This window comes from Vulpes vulpes, chromosome 15 (assembly GCF_048418805.1).
Source record: "Vulpes vulpes isolate BD-2025 chromosome 15, VulVul3, whole genome shotgun sequence".
Classification (NCBI taxonomy): domain Eukaryota; kingdom Metazoa; phylum Chordata; class Mammalia; order Carnivora; family Canidae; genus Vulpes; species Vulpes vulpes.
The window spans coordinates 68,099,542-68,117,713 of record NC_132794.1 but is presented as its reverse complement, the minus strand read 5'-3'; the positions used below and the strand labels follow the sequence as shown (position 1 = coordinate 68,117,713).

The following is an 18,172-nucleotide window of genomic DNA, read 5'->3' as shown; positions in this document are numbered from 1 at the left end:
TCCTTTAAAGTGATTTTATTTGCTTGAAATTAAGATTCAGAAGCCTGTTGGTTGTTTCTTTCTTGTAACAAAAACATTTGTTTGTTAACCTCCTCTGCTCTCAGAGTTTTGCACATCTGTCAGGTTAGTGATAAAAAGATACATAAATACTTAGGTAAAGAATAGAGGTTCTTTAAAACAAGTAAATTACTTAAATTGAATGTGCTTTTTTTTTGGTAGGCAAACTTGGCCATGGAGATACTAACAGAGTTTATAAACCTAAAGTTGTTGAAGCTTTACAAGGAATGTTCATTCGTAAAGTTTGTGCCGGGAGTCAGTCTTCACTTGCTTTAACATCAACAGGACAGGTAGGAATAATGGATGAGGTTAACGGATTAAATTATTTCAGAGGAGTAGGTGACTAAAAAGTAGTAATCATAATTAAACTTTAAAAGTTAAAAAAATACATTTTACTTTTTAAGATTTATTTATTTGAGGGAGGTGGGGAGAGAGAGAGAGTCTTAAGCAGACTCCATGCTGAGTGTGGAGGCCCATGTGGAGTTTAGGCCCCCCCTTAAATAATAACATTTTAAAGGCAGTCTACTGAAATGAAGTATTTTCTTCTGAAGAGGTAGAGTATTTGCAAAAGAACCAGATTTTCTCACCTGGCCTGTGTGACCCAGATAAACTCGCCCTCAGCCCCATTCTTTGTATTAAGAGGTTTTGTAAAACCTTTTTAGTACCCAGCACCTCTTAATTTTTTTCCTAAAAATTATGGATAGTGGGAGAAAGTAGAAATAGATCTTGTTGGAATAAGTGATAGGAAATAAGAAGGCAAAAAGGTGATCAAAAAAGAGGGTAAGTAGAAACCCATAGTGAAAATTCACAAGGCAGATGAACAGTAAAGCTGAAATTAGCAAATAGTTTAATTATTTTAGAGCAACTAGAATGTCTTGTGTCTTAAAAAATCAAACTCAAACTATTCATTACCCTATGTTTTGTTACATTAGCCGTTTGTTACAATGCTGAATGCTGCCTTAAAACCTGGAACTTCTCTTTTACATCTTTTCCCTATAGGTTTTCTGGTAAGAATCTGAATTAAAGCCGGAGGATGCTAATTTTTTTAGTGTATAGATCTCCCTTGATCATCATGTCGTTCTTTTGTATGAGAGGGGGTAATGATTTCTGCTTTGCTTACAAATGATCATATATTAATGCATGATCATAATGAAATACATGAATTGAAAGTTTCTATAAATTACCAAGTATTATTCAACTTAGTTGCTAATAATGATAGTACATTTATTACATTGAATTCCAAAAGAACTTGTGAGTTAGTTGCTATATACAGCAGTTGTATTATCAGTACGCTAAGTTATGTGAAATCAAATATATATATACTTAGAAAAAATAAAATGAGAGAGATACTTCTAAATGGCAAGAATAGTTCTGTTTACCATTATCTTTGCTGAGAATGAGATGATCAACATCTGTTTTTCCCTCAATCCTCTCAGGCCACTTCACTGCTGACTTCCCATCATATTAAGTGTGATTCTTTTTTTTTTTGTTTTTTAAAGATTTTATTTATTTATTCATGAAAGACACAGAGAGAGAAAGGCAGAGACATAGGCAGAGGGAGAAAGAAGCAGGCTCCAGGCAGGGAGCCTGATGTGGGACTCTATCCTGAAACTGCGGATCATGCCCTGAGCCAGGGGCATGTGCTCAACTGCTAAGCCACCCAGGCGTCCCTTGTGTGATTTTTATGTTGAAAAATACAGTATATGTGTTTTACACAATAGGATCCCTAAATACAAGCCAAATATTTCTTCATGTGGTGTTCAACCAGAGGAACACTGCAAGAGCAGACTCTAGCTATATGGCTCTTATTGAGTGACAATACTGTATTGTACCTGATGAATGATTTAGGAGATTTCAAATGACTTTGACTATATATTTTTTCACCTTACTTGTCTTTCGTTCTTAACCCCTTCTAACATATACCTTTACTGTACTGGAATTTTGTCCTATTTTTGTCTTAAGTGTTTCTCTAGCAACTGATACAAGTATTTATTTGCTGCTCTTTTTTGTTTGTTTGTTTAAAAGGTTTAACCTCTCAGTAGTCTTTATTGAAAGAATTGTAAGACAAAAAAAAAATTCCCAAATCCAGTGGCATAAGGGTAATAGTCTATATGGTATTTTGAGAACCCATCAAAGGAAAAAGAAAGTCACTCAGTTTGCTAATTGTTTTGATTTTGGGCTGCCAAATTGACGGTCATTCACCCTTTTATATTCCTTTTCAACTCACCTTTCCCCTAAGCTTCTTAAATCAGTCAGTGGTTGTTACAGCATTAATTAGCCAAAAATGAAAAAAAAAATTAGCCAAAAATGAAGATGTTCTGAGAGAGCTGTGTGACTGCTGCTTCACATGGCTATCTTTGTAAGTGATCATTAAAACTGTTACAACAACGAGGTGATGTGCTTTTTAACTGAATCATAAACATCAGTTTTTTGATTTATATAATTCATTTTATATATTCACACTTTGGTCTAATTAATCAAGAAATATTTGTTGAGACCTACAGAGTGGGAAACATATAAAGGAGAAGTTGTAAGATAGCATGCAACAGTATTCCTAAGCTGGTCAGATTCCTCTAAGATCCTTCCATTTTTTTCTATGATCAGTTATTTTTCTGTTTTGTTTTGTTTTGTTTTTTTGTTTTTTGAATAGTTATTTTTCTTTAAAGTTCAGCTGCTTGTCTGCCTGTATGGTGAACATTTAAAAACAGCAAAATAAATAACTATGAAAATCTTTAACAATCAAAACAGTAGATATTATTTTTAGAAACAGAAAGTTATCATTATTATTTTTTAAGATTTTATTTATTTGAGACAGAGTGAGAGAGAGCACAAGGAGGGGGAAAGGAAGAGGGAGAAGCAGACTCCATCCTGGGTAGGGATTCTGACACAAGGTTCAATCCCAGGACTCTGGGGTGGTGATCTGAGCAGATGCTTAATCAACTGAGCCACCAAAGCGAACCGAAAAGTTATTATTTAGTATCAAACCACACTCTTATTTAATAGATATTTTTTATTATTTAAAAATATTTTATGTATTTATTATTGAGAGGGAGAGAGAGAGTATACACATGAGTTTGGCGGAAAGGCAGAGAGCAAGGGAAAGAGGGAATCCCAGGCAGGCCCCAGACTCAGTGCAGAGCCTGATGCAGGGCTCCATCTCATGACCCTGAGATCATGACTGGAGCCAAAACCAGGAGTTGGACGCTAAACCAACTATGCCACCCAGGGATCCTAGATGATACTTATTTTTAAACAATGTAAGTCTTCAACCTAATACCTCAGGATATAACATGTAGTGCTTTTCCATTTGTTTCAGGTCTATGCTTGGGGCTGTGGAGCTTGTCTAGGTTGTGGTTCTTCAGAAGCTACTGCTTTGAGACCCAAGCTAATTGAAGAACTGGCTGCCACAAGAATAGTTGATATTTCTATTGGAGATAGTCATTGTTTGGCTCTTTCTCATGGTAACGACATTTGTTTTTAAAAGAAATAGTATTAACTATTACCTTCTATAAATGTATTGCATTTGAATTTGGATTTTATTTTATTTTTAGATAATGAAGTTTATGCCTGGGGCAATAACTCAATGGGGCAGTGTGGCCAAGGAAATTCCACAGGTCCTATTACTAAACCAAAGAAAGTGAGTGGCTTAGATGGCATAGCTATTCAGCAGATCTCTGCTGGAACATCACATAGTCTGGCATGGACTGCTCTTCCTAGGGATAGGTAAGAATGCCACGTTTAAAAATTCTTGTGTTCTAATAACAACAGAAACATCAATTAAAACAAAAATAATTGTACTTTGTTCACAAAATGCCCTTCTGAACATTTCTAGTATTGATTTTTTTACTGTTGCAGAAATGACATCTAGAGTTCTTTGGATTTGAATATTGAGGTTATATATTTAAGCAAGCAGTTACACCCTGTATTTAAGATATTTTCTTCATTTAAGTGTCTTTTAAACATTTTGGATTCCTTCTCTCTGCCTTGGTCTGATTTTAAAATTAAATGTCTTCATATTAAGAGGAAGTTACATTAAAATAAAGCCAGAACTAGGTTTTTATTAAACAATTGATTAGTCTGAGTGGCTTTTGTCTGATTAATATTTTTGAAAAGAAGCAGTGGCTATACTTTTAAATAAAGGAATTTTACTTTTGCAGAAATTTAGCTTTTTCCTAAAGGGATAACCATTTCTTTTTAGAAGATCAGGTAGATGATTTTTAGCCAATATTAGGAGTGTGAATTTTAAGGAATTTTAGGGTTGTCTCAGATATTTAGATGCATGTAAGCTAATTTTAACTTGGCATGTGTTATATTTGCATTCCAGACTTCTGGTTCAGATTGATTTATTATGACATTCTAACCAATAAAAAACATTTATAGATAATTGCCCTCCATCATAACAAAAGCAAAAATTATAATAAATTGATCATAAATAATTTGCTCTTCATAATAAATTTGCAGCTTTTCACTTCATATGCAGATAGTTGGTTCCTAAGATCTTGACAGTCTTAATAAAAGTCTTTAGGAGTTGTTCTTTTTCTTTTTTTAACAATTTATTTATTTGAGAGAGAGAGCATGCACACACCTAGGGGTGGGGTTGCGGCAGAGGGAGAGACTCTCAGGCAAACACAAGCAAACTTCCATTGAGTGTGGAGTCTGATGTGGGGCTCGATCTCATGACCCCTGAGATTATGACTTGAGCCGAAATCAAGAGTTAGATACTTAACTGACTGAGCCACCCAGGTGCCCCAGGAGTTGTTCTTTTAATAGATTTCAGTTTACCACTCTATAGAGTCAGGCTGTTTTTTTAAAAAATATATAAAATTCTATATACATTTTATAGACCCTTAGAATGAGAAGATTATAGTAGATCCTGTGGCTCAGCTCTCTGCCTTTAAGTGAGTGAATATCCAACCTTCCAAAGCAGGTTGTGGCTATGTTTTCTTCTTAAAGAACTCTAGGAAAAAAAAAAAAAACTCTAGGGATGGCAAATTCTTGGTTTTCCTTGGTTGCTAAAATGAAAGGTTTTAACTTTTATAATCAAGAAGGTCTTCAGTATATGTTGTTAAAATCTTGCAGCTTTCACTATTATTTATATTCCCCAAATGAATGAGAACATACACTGCTTGTCCTTCTCCGATTGACTTATTTCACTCAGCATAATACCCTCCAGTTCGGGGAAACGAACTAGGGGTGGTGGAAGGGGGGAGGAGGGCGGGTGTTGGAGGGGAATGGGTGACGGGCACTGAGGTGGACACTTGACGGGATGAGCACTGGGTGTTTTTCTGTATGTTGGTAAATTGAACACCAATAAAAATTAATTAAAAAAAAAAAATCTTGCAGCTTTAGTAATGGTTTAAGTTTTGTTTTTGATCCTGTGTGAAAATTCCTGTTAAGGCTATTACATGATTTTCTTATGCTTTCTTCTAGACAAGTTGTAGCATGGCACCGACCTTATTGTGTAGATCTTGAAGAAAGTACCTTCTCACACCTGCGTTCTTTTCTTGAGAGATACTGTGATAAAATAAACAGTGAGATTCCCCCACTCCCTTTCCCTTCCTCAAGGTATGTTATATATATGTATATTGGTGTGTGTACGTGTATGTCTATTACTCACTTTGAATTTGACCTACTATTCTTTTTTATTTTGTTTTCCCCTCAATTATATTAAACTTCTTTAGAATATAAAAAAAAAAAAAAAAAAAAAAAAAACAAAAATCCTAAACTTGGGTACTTATTAATAATAACCTTTAGGAGAAGTTACCCATAATTTCATGAGTCACGTTTTAAAAACCACTATTGGTCATAATTTGACAACATTTTTAAAGAGAAAAAAATGTTATCCAAGCTGGATAGCACATGCTCTTTTATGTTCAGGAAGTTCATAGCCATTTGTTTGGTTTCAGGGAACACCACAATTTCCTCAAGCTGTGCCTGAAGCTGCTTTCAAATCACCTTGCTCTTGCACTTGCGGGAGGGGTAGCTACCAGCATTCTTGGGAGACAGGCAGGTCCACTTCGAAATTTGCTTTTCAGACTGATGGATTCAACTGTCCCAGATGAAATTCAAGAGGTAAGCATATAGGACTTGGAATCTGTATCTCAAGCTACATCTTTCCCTAAAGTTGTAGCTCATAAATTCAACTTCAGTTGGAAAACTTCAGCTGGATATTCTTTCTTTTACTCCGGTTTTCTTGGTGGAAGTAAATGTTTTTGGTTAACTCATCCTTTAAGACAAAGGTCAAATGTCATCTTTGGGACACCTTTCATTCTCTGCTCTCCTGCCAGATTAGGCTTCTCTTGTATGTGTTCTCATTGCATCACGTTGTATTGTAGTTGTGGGTTCACAAACATGTCTGTCTTTTCCACCAAAGAATAAATTTATTTTTTATTATAGTGAAATACATATAACATAAAATTTATTGTTTTAACCACCATTTTTTTGAGAGAGGGAGAGAGAGAAAGTGGGGAGGGACTGTAACTATTTTTAAATATAGTTTAGTGGTATTAAATACATCCATAATGTACAACCATCACCACTACTAGGCATCTTCATAATTCTTTTCATCTTTTAAAATTGAAATTCTGTACCCATCAAGCAAAACTCTCCATTCTCCCCCTCTCCAGCTTCTGGAAACCACCATTCTACTTTCTGTCTCTTTGATCTTGACACTCTAAATATGTCATAGAAGTGGAATTATTAACTGTTTATTTTTTTGTGACTGGCTGATTTCACTTAGCATAATGTCCTCAAGGTTCATCCATGTTCATCATTTGTCAGAAATTCCTTCCTTTTTAAGGCTTAATGATCTTCTGTTATACATATATAGCACATTTTGCTTGTCCACTTGTCCATCATCTTTATGACCTTGGATTAGGCAATAGTTTCATAGATATGACACTGAAAGCACAAGCAACCAAAAAAAGAGAAATTGGACTTCATCAAAATGGAAAACATTTATTCCTCAAAGGACATTCCAAGAAAATGAACATACAACTTATAGAATGGGAGGAATATTTATAAATCATATATCTGATAATAATCTAGTTTCCATGAGCACCCAGGTGGCTCATTTGGTTAAGTGTCTGCCTTTGCCTCAGGTCATGATCCTAGGGTCCCGGGATCAAGTCCTGGGATCCTGGCTCAGCAGGCAGTCTGCTTCTCCTTCTGCCTCTTGTCCTGTCCCCTGTTCATGCTCTCTATCTCACTTACTCACTCTTAAATAAATAAAGCCTTAAAAAAAATTCTAGTTTCCTGAATATATAAAAGATCCTTACAACTCAACAACAAAAAATATTAATAACCCAATTTTAGAAATGAGCAGAGAATTTTGAGTGGACATATTTCCAGAGAAAATAGGCATATGGCCACTAAGAACATGAAAAAATGCTCAAAAGCATTAGTCTTTAGGAAAATGCACACCAAAATCGCAATGAAATACTGCTTCACACCCACTGAGTGGCTAAAATTTAAAAAAAACCGAGGATTGTGTTGGTGAGGATGTAGAGAAATTGGAACTCTCGATATATTGCTAGAGGTAATGTAAAATGATATAGCTGCTTTTGAAAGCAGGTAGTTCCTTAAATAGTTAAACATTAAGTTACCATATAATGTAGTATTTCCACATCTAGGTCTGTACCGAAGAGAATTTTCACTCAAAAACTTGTACAGGAGTGTTCTTAGCAATATTATTCATAATAATCAAAAAGTGAGAATAAACAAATGTCAGTTGATGAATGGATGAGCTAAATGTGGTATCTTATTTAGGAATGATGATCTTATTTAGGAATAAAAAGAAAGGAGATTCTGATAACATGCTACAATGTGACTGAACCTTGTAAGCATTTTGCTAAGTGAAAGAAGCCAGTCACAAAAGACCACATATTATATGATTACATGTATATGAAATGTACAGAGTAGGCAAATCCATAAAGAAAGTAAATCAGAAAAAAAAAAAAAGTAAATCGGTTGTTAGAAGTTAGGGGAGAAGAAGGGGACTGACTACCAATAAACACAATTTCCTTTTGGTGATGAAAATGTTCTAAAATTAGAATAGGGGTGATGCTTGCACCATTCTGCGAATGTACTAAACCACTGAATTTTATATTTACAAGAGATAAATTTTATGACATGTAAATTACATGTCAGTAAAAAAAACAAAAAAACAAAAAAGAGAACTGATTTTTCAAGTAGAGAGACATATCCCTGGCATGTGAGTTAAAGAAATAATTAACCTGGTGGTGACTGGGAACTTTGACATTTCAATATTTATCAGGAATGAGGTAGTGTAGTATTTTTAAAAGGTCAGAAAGTACTGGAATAAAATAAGGAAAATAAACTTTAAAAAATTATCGTTAGAAATTGTTTATTCTTTGAATGTTGTTGATAGCTACTCCATTAGGAGAGTCTTTTGTAGATGAATTCTCAGGATGTGTATAGAGCTGTTTCTGTTCCTTATCTGTGAAACTTCTAGTAATCTGTTTGTAGCAGTCACCATTGCTGTTCTTTTTTGTTTCTTTTTAAATGCTTTATTTTGAGTTGCTTGTAGACTTAAGGAAAAATTGCATAAAAAATAGTTTTCTCACTCAGCTTCCCCAATGCTAATGTTATACATAATCACAATACAATGATCAAAACCAAGAAATTAACATTAGCTTAATACTGTTCATTACACTAAACAGTGTATTAGAAATTTGATCAGTTTTCCAGTAATGTGCTTGTTCTTTTGAGGAATCCTATTCAGTATTCCATATTACAGTTAATTGTTGTTTCTGCTTAGTCTCCTACACTCTGTCACAATTCCTCATTTTTTCCTTGTCTTTCATAACCTAGATGATTTGTGAGTACTGTTCAGTTATTTTATTGAATATCTCATTTTCTCATGATTAGACTGAGGTTATACATTTTTGGCAAGAATGCCACAGAAATTATGCTGTGTCCTCAGCACACCACATGATGGGGTTCATGGGACTGATGTGTCTCATTACTGGAGATACTGACTGTGATCACTTGGTTAAGGTGGAGTCTGCTGGGTTTCTACATCCATCAGTATCTTCTGAGAGAGGGTAGATAGGAAAAATATTCTTTGAAAATATACTCACAATGAAGTAGTTTGTGAATTGAATATCTTCATGAAGAGTTGAGGGCATAGAATTCTAATCTAAATTACTTTCCTGTAAGAATTCATTCTACTCTCAAAAGTCATTGTCTTCTAGCTTTCAGAAGAAAATTTTTTCTTTTTTTTACTCGGAAAATCAGTGCTCTTCAATTTTTATCCTTTGTATGGAAATCTGCTTTTCTCTCTGGGTTCTATAGCAAGTTCTATTTGTCCTTTGTGTTCTCAATTTCAAAATAATGTGAACTGATGTGGGTCTGTTGTTAACCATTGTGGTTTATACTTGAGTGGATCCTTTTAATTTTGAAACTCACAGCCTTCAGTTTTAAGAAGTTAGCTTGAAGTATATTGTATATTGATTTCTTCTACATTGTTTCCTGTGTTCTGTCTCTCTCTGGAACTCCTTATTATTGGGATACTAGCCCTCCTGATGAGTCCTCATAATTTTTCTTTCCTGTTTTCCATTCCCCCCCTCTACTTTGTGAGAAATTTAATTTTATATTCTAACCTTCCATTGAGGTTTTTATAATTTCTTCTGTTGTATTTTGAATTTATAAGAGCGCTTCATCATCTAGTGTTTCTTTTTTCTAGTCTAACACTCATTTTACTAATAAAGAAGCTGTGACCCTGAGAAAGTATGAGGCCTAAGATAATGCAGCTGTTTTTTTTTTTTTTTTAAGATTTTATTTATTTATTCATGAGAGGCAGAGACATAGTCAGAAGGAGAAGCAGGCTCCATGCTGGGAGCCAAATGCGGAACTCAATCCTGGGTCCCCAGGATCACACCCCGGGCTGAAGGCAGCACTAAACCGCTGAGCCCCCCGGGCTGCCCGCAGCTGTTCTTTATAGCTACCTGGATGTTTGTTGGTCTAAGTCCTTCTTGTTTTAAAATTCTAAATCTAAATGTGCAGTCCTCAGGGAGACCTTCTGTAAGCCCATAGGCCATGTTAGTTACCTGTGTGTTTGTTCAAGTTTGTACTTCCTTTTACTTTCCCTATATGTGACTCCTTTCACACTTATAATTACTAGCTTAGGGTCCCTTTCCCACTAGACTAGATGGTTATGAAAGCAGGACATTTGTCTTATTCATTTCTGCATCTGCAGCACTTTGCAGAGTCTTAACCAGCCTAATATTATAGAGTCCATACTAAATGTTTGTTGGGTGATGAAGAGCTATTAGTGGCAAATTCAAAATATGTATTCAGGTCTACTTAAAGACGTCTGAAGGACTTGCATGCTTTCTTTTTTCATGTCACTTGCTTAAGATTTCTGTAATCTACCTTCTTCAGACTTCCATGATCCTATTAATGCATTCATTTTTCATGTGTTTCTATTAAAAAGATGAATCGGCCAGTAAATACCCTTTTCTGTTTTGATGTTAGGTGGTAATTGAAACTCTGTCAGTGGGAGCAACCATGCTGTTACCTCCATTACGAGAACGTATGGAATTGCTTCATTCTCTTTTACCCCAAGGACCTGATAGATGGGAAAGCTTATCTAAAGGACAGGTGAGCCTTTGCGTGGTATCTAAGTAAACCAGTAATATCACACACACTAAGATAGACTGAGAGGGAAATAAAACTAATCAGTTACCATGTGTTTGTGCAATAATACTTTATGGGTTTAGTAAATCCTACTATTTAATGTTTTCTTCTGGAAGAGTTCTCAGAATTCTAATGAAGGTGAAGCAGATGATAATCCATTAAATGATTTGGGACTAATTATTAAAATTTAATAATTTATTGCTTATACTCTCAAACCAGAGACAATTTATAGTGTGCTGAGTTGAAATCAAGGTCATGTGCTACTGTTGGTTCTATGCCCACAACATTGTTTGATATTGCTTTTATAAAAAATAAAAGATGACTGTTACGAAAATGTATTGGAGGATATGAATGTGCTTATTCTTTCCATTTTTAACCTCATGTACATTAACATAGTACATTTTGCTCAACCAAGTAGAACTATCAATTGTAGAGTTACAGATTTCAGGGAAAAAGTAGTACCCACTGTCAATATAATATCCGCAGATGCCTCCAGTGAGTAGTTTTCATAGTTTAGATTTCAGATGACTTATTTTAAATATTAGAATAAATAGTTACATTGTAATTCTGTAGAAAAATAGTATAATTTATCTGTTGACATTTCCTACTCTTATAGGGCTAAAATCATTATGCAGAGAATACCATTTTGCATAGAGTTTTGGTTATTATAGTAAAAGAAGGAATAAAACGCTGTAAATTACATTTTTCCAAATGGTATTAATGGAATAGCTTTTCTTTTAATTATATACTTCAAAAATATCAGTATTAAGTGAGATCCGTTTTTTTAAAGTGCATTTTAAGCTAATTATTTATTTGTACCTATTTCATTAATGAAAATATTTTTCTTTAGAGAATGCAACTGGATATCATTCTGACCAGTCTGCAAGATCATACCCACGTAGCTTCCTTACTTGGCTATAGCTCACCCTCTGATGCTGCTGACCTCTCTTCTGTGTGTACTGGCTATGGAAACCTGGCAGATCAACCCTATGGCACTCAGAGCTGCCATCCAGACACCCATCTGGCTGAAATTTTGATGAAGACTCTCTTAAGAAATTTAGGGTTTTATACAGTAAGTTGCTCTTTTTCTTTGTAGTAAAAAAAGAATAAAGCTTGGATTTTTTTTGTGTGGGTTTTTTTTTTTTTTTTTGAGGGGATAGGGATGGTTTCAGATTAAGGTAGTTTGACATTTAAATATGTATGGAGACACCTGGGTGGCTTAGTGGTTGAATGTCTGCTTTTGGCTCAGGTCATGATCCCAGGATTCTGGGACTGAGTCCCACATCAGGCTCCCTGCAGGGAGTCTACTTCTCCCTCTGCTTATGGCTCTGCCCCTTTCTCTGTGTCTCTCATGAATAAATAAATAAAATCTTTACAAATACATACATACATACATATGAAATAAAACTCTAGACTCCACTCCTCTAGTGACCAAAAATGTGTCAGATCTTCTGAAATGTAAGAGCCAAATGACTTGTAATTGAGAATTCCAAAAAGATTTATTTTAGAATTTTACCAAGCTTTTATTATGTTAATGTATGAGAATATAAAAATAGTCATCAACATTTTGCAAGAGAAGAATAGGGAAGAAGGTATTAACCCTACCAGATACAGTCCTGTAATTACAGTGTGGTTGGTACTTACTAAGAATAGGTGGGTCAGTAGGAGAGAAGACAGTGGACACTATCGCTTTCCCTGTGTTAAAATGCTCTTGATTCTTAAGTGTTTCTTAGATCCATCTCTCTCTCTCTTTTTCCCCCCTATTTCAATGGGTTCTAATCCACAACATCATGACCTAATGCTAATAACAGTATTGGAGTTATTGTCACTATTGCTAGTCTCTTCACTGCATCTTACTGTTGGAATAAGCTCATTGTATTAAAACCCCTTCAGACCCTTCATCATTTGACATATGCACCACTCATCTGAGCTCTTGGACCTGGCATACCTGTTTCCAACTTACTCTACTAATCTATGACTTCTTCAGAGAAGCCTTACCAAATAACCCTATTTAACCATGTAATTATAACTTGCTATAACTTTAGAAATTTTTAGAGTCAGAGTGTACTTTGTGACTTTGAATGGTTTGTGTATCCTTTCATATTGCCTCCTACACCTCTTCAGGGCAGGTTTGTATCTTCTGTGCAAGTCTTAGTTTTCTGTTCTGTCCACATTAAAAGGTTGCTAAGTCCGAATGACAGTTGGGCCTATATCATTATTTTCTTTTAGATTTAAGAATGTAAAGTTTGATCTGATGTTTGGCTGCACATGGAATGGGAACATGTCATAGTATATTCATTTGTTATTGACAGAATATTTTTTTTCCAAAGTTGTAAGGAATATTTATGTGGCATGAAAGTAGTGCCTTTCTCTTAAAAGTAGCCTGGCTATCACTGTCAAGTGTGAAGCCCATGGGATTCTTAACACCACAAATATAGTTTGATGCACTTGTCTTTTTGAAGAAAACACTCTCTAATTACTATGATTTGATAGTTTTGCCTTCAGTTCTAGAAGCTGCTGCCAGGTAATTAGTGATACATCCTTAACATCCTTAAGGCACCTCTTCCATAGCTGCAACATGTACTTTAGGCAAATTTCTAGCCTTCTTGAATCAGAGCTTTCTTAACACTTTTATTTGTCCCTCTTACAAGGGAAGATACAATCTTGCATTTATATAATTAAAAGTGGCATGTGCACAATGATGTGAACTTACTTGGTACTGTTGAACTGCTCATTCAAAAATTGCTAAGATGATAAATTTGATATTATATGTGTTTTACTACAATTAAAAATTAAGTGAAAAAAATAGTGCCTTTCTAATGTCATTGGGGCTGGTGAGGACGTGTATGTTATATGGAAATAAAATATTAACTCTTTGGGGGCTAAAATCATAAATTATTGTTCCTTTCTGAAGTGATTTAAACCAAATTTGTCATGTTCTTTTACCTTTTTTTTTTTTTTTTTTTTTAAGAGAGAGCGAGTGTGACGGAGAAGTGGGGGAGGTAGGGGAGAGAAAGGGGGAAGGTGAGAATCTCAAGCAGACTCCATGCCCAATGCAGAAGCTGATATAGGTAGGGCTTTATCTCATGATCCTAAGATCGTGACCTGAGCCGAAATCAAGAGTCAGGTGCTTAACTGACTAAGCCACCCAGGGGCCCCTGTCATGCTATAAGATTTTACAATGATGGCACTTGTCTTAGTCTCTGTGGGCTGCTATAAACAGAATAGCATAGACTGGGGGGCTTTTATTTTTTTTAAAGATTTTATCTATTTATTCGAGAGAGAGAGCAGAAGTGGGGTGAGGGACAGAGGCAGAAGCAGACTTCCTGCTGTGCAGGGAGCTCTATTTGGGGCTTGATCCTGGGACCCTGAGATCATGACCTTAGCTGAAGGCAGATGCTTAACTGACTGAGCCACCCAGGTACCCAACTGGGTGGCTTTTTTTTTTTTTTAAGATTTTATTTATTTATTCATGATAGACACACAGAGAAAGAGGCAGAGCACAAGCAGGCTTCATGCTGGGAGCCCGACGCGGGACTTGATCCCAGGACTCCAGGATCACACCCTGGGCCAAAGGCAGGCCTAAACCACTGAGCCACCCAGGGATCCCAACTTGAAATAATTTAAAACTTACTAAGAGTTTAGAGAATCCGAGAACTCTCTTCTTCCCTTCAACCAAATTAGCTTTACCTATCTCTGTCTGGCTATTATTTTAAATCATTTGAGAGTAGTTACAGATGCCACACTGTCTATTCCTAAGTGCTTAAGCATGTGTTTTTTTTTAAGCATGTGTATTTCTTAAGAAAGGCATTCTCTTACATAACAATAGAATAATTATTCAGAAAATTTAACATTGATACAACTTAATATATAAATCATATTCAGATTTCTATAATGTCTTAATAATATGCTCTATAGCTATCCCCTCACCAAATTCAGGATCACACACTGTATTTAGTTGTCGTGTCTTTAGTCCATTTCTTTCTTTCCCCCTGTCTTTTAATTTAAGTATAGTTGACATCACTTATTTCTTTTATAATCAGAAAGTAATTTAATTTCTAAGAATTGAGTTCAGATGTTCAATTGTGTCCTTTCACAACGATGTGAAAACAAAACCTTTACGCAATAAGTATGGGAAGCAATTGTGTTAAAATGTTGAAGTATATTGTCTGCGAGTATTGTACTGTTTTCTCTATATTCAAAGTTCTGTAGTGAAACGTATTTTTTAAAATGGTAAAACAAAATCAAACTGCTTGACATATTTTGTTAATAGCTAGTAACAGCAATACAAAGATTTAAGAACTGATAATGAGAAAAAGGAGACACTGGCTTCTTAAAGCCAAAAATAATTTATGGTAGGACTTGACTTTTCAAGTATTTCAGATATCTTATTTATATATCCTTTTAGGATCAAGCCTTTGGAGAGCTAGAAAAGAATAGTGATAAATTTCTACTTGGAACATCATCTTCAGAAAACAGCCAGCCTGCTCATCTTCATGAGCTCCTGTGTTCACTCCAGAAACAGCTGCTGGCATTTTGCCATATCAATAACATTAGTGAGGTATGTGGTCCTTTGCCTTTTATGATGATCTCCCAGGGACCTTGAAACTCAGATATTTGGGTAAGCATGATATTTCTGTACCTTGAATCTTTCACAAGAGTAATGTAGGAACTTTTTCCCCCCAGAACTCAAGCAGTGTGGCATTGCTTCATAAACATCTTCAGCTCTTGTTGCCTCATGCCACAGATATTTATTCACGTTCTGCAAATTTGCTCAAAGAAAGTCCTTGGAATGGCAGCGTTGGAGAAAAATTAAGAGGTGTGTTTGGTACTGGATTTGACATTTAATCAGTGGTTAAAGCAAGAATTCTTAGCCTTCCCAAAGTCTTAAGAGACCTGAAACTTCTGAGTGGAATAGGAATGATCTTGAATCTCCTTCCTATTGAAGATCATTTTGATTTTGGTTTGGTGGTGATGGTAACAGGGATTAATATGACTAATCTGAAAAGATGCCAACTGACATGAAAGAGCCCTAATTTTTTTTTAAAGGTTTATTTATTTTATTCAGAGAGAGAGAGAGAGACTGAGAGGCAGAGACACAGGCAGAAGCAGGCTCCATGCAGGGAGCCCGATATGGGACTCAATCCCAGGTCCCCAGGATCACACCCCAGGCTGCAGGCAGTGCCAAACTGCTGCACCACTGGGGCTGCCCAAGAGCCCTAATTTTTTAAAGGTGTTGGATGACTCAAAAAAAGATTAATTTTAAATGGCATAAAGTCAATTTTTGTCTGCCGTTTCTTTACCTTTCTTCAACATTTCCCAGTGTTCTATTTTCCCTCTTGAAATGCCTTCTTCTTTCTGGGTTTCTGTAGTCACAATCCTGTTTTGGCTCATATCGCTCTGATAACTTTTTTTCAGCTGATTCCTATAAGCTCTTTTTCCTTGGACATGCCCTTTAATGTTTAAGATCCTCTGAATTTTGCCTTCAACTCTTTTTTTTTCCTTGAATGATCTGATCTGGTTCCATTTCCTTTGACCACCGCGTGTCTGTTGATTTCCATATCTGCATCTGGCTGAGAATTCCTTTTTCACAGCAGAGTCTTTTCTAGTTTACCTAGTGGGTGTCTTTTCATGGTTGTCTCAAAGACAAAAAAAATTCAGTATGTTTCTCTAAAACCACCTTATCTCTGAAGTTCCCCAACTGAATAAAGAAAGAAAGAAAGAAACTGAGAAACTGAAACCATTGCTTACTAGATTCCTCCATGTTGTTGTTGCATAGATATTTAAAATTTAATCTCTTCAAATGGAGCTCATCTCTGATGGTCCTCCCTGCCCCCAAATACAATGAAATATTAAAATAAAATTAATTTAAAACCAGTAGAGATTAAAAAACCAGATGCTTTGAGTATCTTAATTTTTTTAAAAAAGTAAATTTGGTTTAAAAAACATAGTATGTAGGGGGTGCCTGGGTGGCTCAGTCTGTTAAGCATCTGCCTTTGGCTCAGGTCATGATCCTAGGGTCCTGGGAGTAGGGAGCCGGCTTCTCCCTCTCCCCCCTGCTTGTGCTCTCTCGCTGTCTCTGTCTCTCAAATAAATAAATAAAAATATTTAAAAAACCATAGTATGTAAAGATTATGAGGGTAGAAGTTTTTTAGCTCTTTGTTCATGGCTGTCTCCCTTTCACTTAGACCAGTGTCTGGTTTGTTGTACTCAATAACTATTTCTTAGTAAAACTGAAAATGAGAATAAATTTGTGAATGAGAATTTCATAATGAATTTTAAGGGAGGCAGCTGTAATCCTATGAATTTATTGACTTGGGGATTTATATGCTTTCTCACAAAGTGTCTGTTGGTGGTACTTTCTGAAAGTGTTTAAATACTAATACCCAAGACGCCTGAGTGGCTCAGCAGTTGGACACCTGCTTTTGGCCCAGGGCATGATCCTGGAGTCCCGAGATCGAGTCCTGCATCGGGCTCCCTGCATGGAGCTGTCTGTCTCTGCCTCTCTCTTTGTGTGTCTCATGAATAAATAAATAAAATCTTAAAAAAAAAATACTAATACCCTGTCAGCTACTAGGTACATGTTCAACAAAGAGTTATCAAATTAGTAGACTCTAATTCCAGGCTGAAATAGTATTTTTTAGGTTTTTTCTTTTTTGTTTGTTTGAAACAATTGATCCATGTTGAATTTCTTACCTTTCATAGATGTGATATACGTCTCAGCTGCAGGCAGTATGCTTTGCCAGATTGTTAACTCTCTGCTGTTACTGCCTGTGTCAGTGGCACGGCCTCTGTTGAGTTACCTCCTCGACTTGTTGCCGCCTCTTGATTGCCTTAATAGACTCCTGCCAGCTGCCGCTCTTTTAGAAGACCAAGAGTTACAGTGGCCTCTTCATGGTAAGTAAAGATAGTAAAACAACAAATAAGGCTTTTGGGAAAAGTTGTTCCTCTTGCGTGCATCAGGTAGGTCATATCTGACACTTGGATGTTTTACGTAATCAAAATGTAAGATTGTTATGGTCTAAGTTTAAAGGGCAGCTGAGAGATGGGAAGACTTAAGAAAGTTGCTCATCTCTAACAGTGTTATAAACAGGGTCTTTAGATGGTCACCAGGTTTGAGTAGTATATTTCATTGATTCTGAGGCACAGTTTTTTTCAAATTTTGACATTGTTGCAGTTAGGAAACATCTAACATTGGATAATAGGAAAGCATTCTTTCATAGTTCAGTCAGCAGCATAGTGACACATTTTACAATCAATGGATTGTTTGATTAAAAAGTTTTATTTCATAAATTAGAAAATCTTTAGTTTTAAATCTCTATTTGACAGTAAAATATTTAGTATTTTGGTTGGGATATATAGGTAACCGTAGAGGATGGAAATTGAGAATCTCTTTGCAAGTTTTTTTTTTTTTTTTTTAAGGACTTTACAGGAAATAGTATTCTGATTTTAGGCA

The 18,172-nt window shown here is 35.6% G+C and overlaps 1 protein-coding gene across 5 annotated transcripts in view; it reads left to right on the top strand.

Moving 5' to 3' along the window:
• HERC1 (HECT and RLD domain containing E3 ubiquitin protein ligase family member 1) overlaps positions 1-18,172 on the top strand; it is a 183,025-nt gene that overhangs the window by 56,766 nt on the left and 108,087 nt on the right. For all 5 annotated transcript variants that reach the window (XM_072738754.1, XM_072738751.1, XM_072738753.1 and 2 more), the window contains exons 8-17: positions 220-347; positions 3,374-3,518; positions 3,609-3,780; positions 5,488-5,622; positions 5,964-6,129; positions 10,555-10,680; positions 11,567-11,788; positions 15,125-15,277; positions 15,403-15,535; positions 17,422-17,613. In XM_072738754.1, coding sequence (XP_072594855.1) covers positions 220-347; positions 3,374-3,518; positions 3,609-3,780; positions 5,488-5,622; positions 5,964-6,129; positions 10,555-10,680; positions 11,567-11,788; positions 15,125-15,277; positions 15,403-15,535; positions 17,422-17,613 — 1,572 coding nt within the window. The remainder of the gene's footprint in view (positions 1-219; positions 348-3,373; positions 3,519-3,608; positions 3,781-5,487; positions 5,623-5,963; positions 6,130-10,554; positions 10,681-11,566; positions 11,789-15,124; positions 15,278-15,402; positions 15,536-17,421; positions 17,614-18,172) is intronic.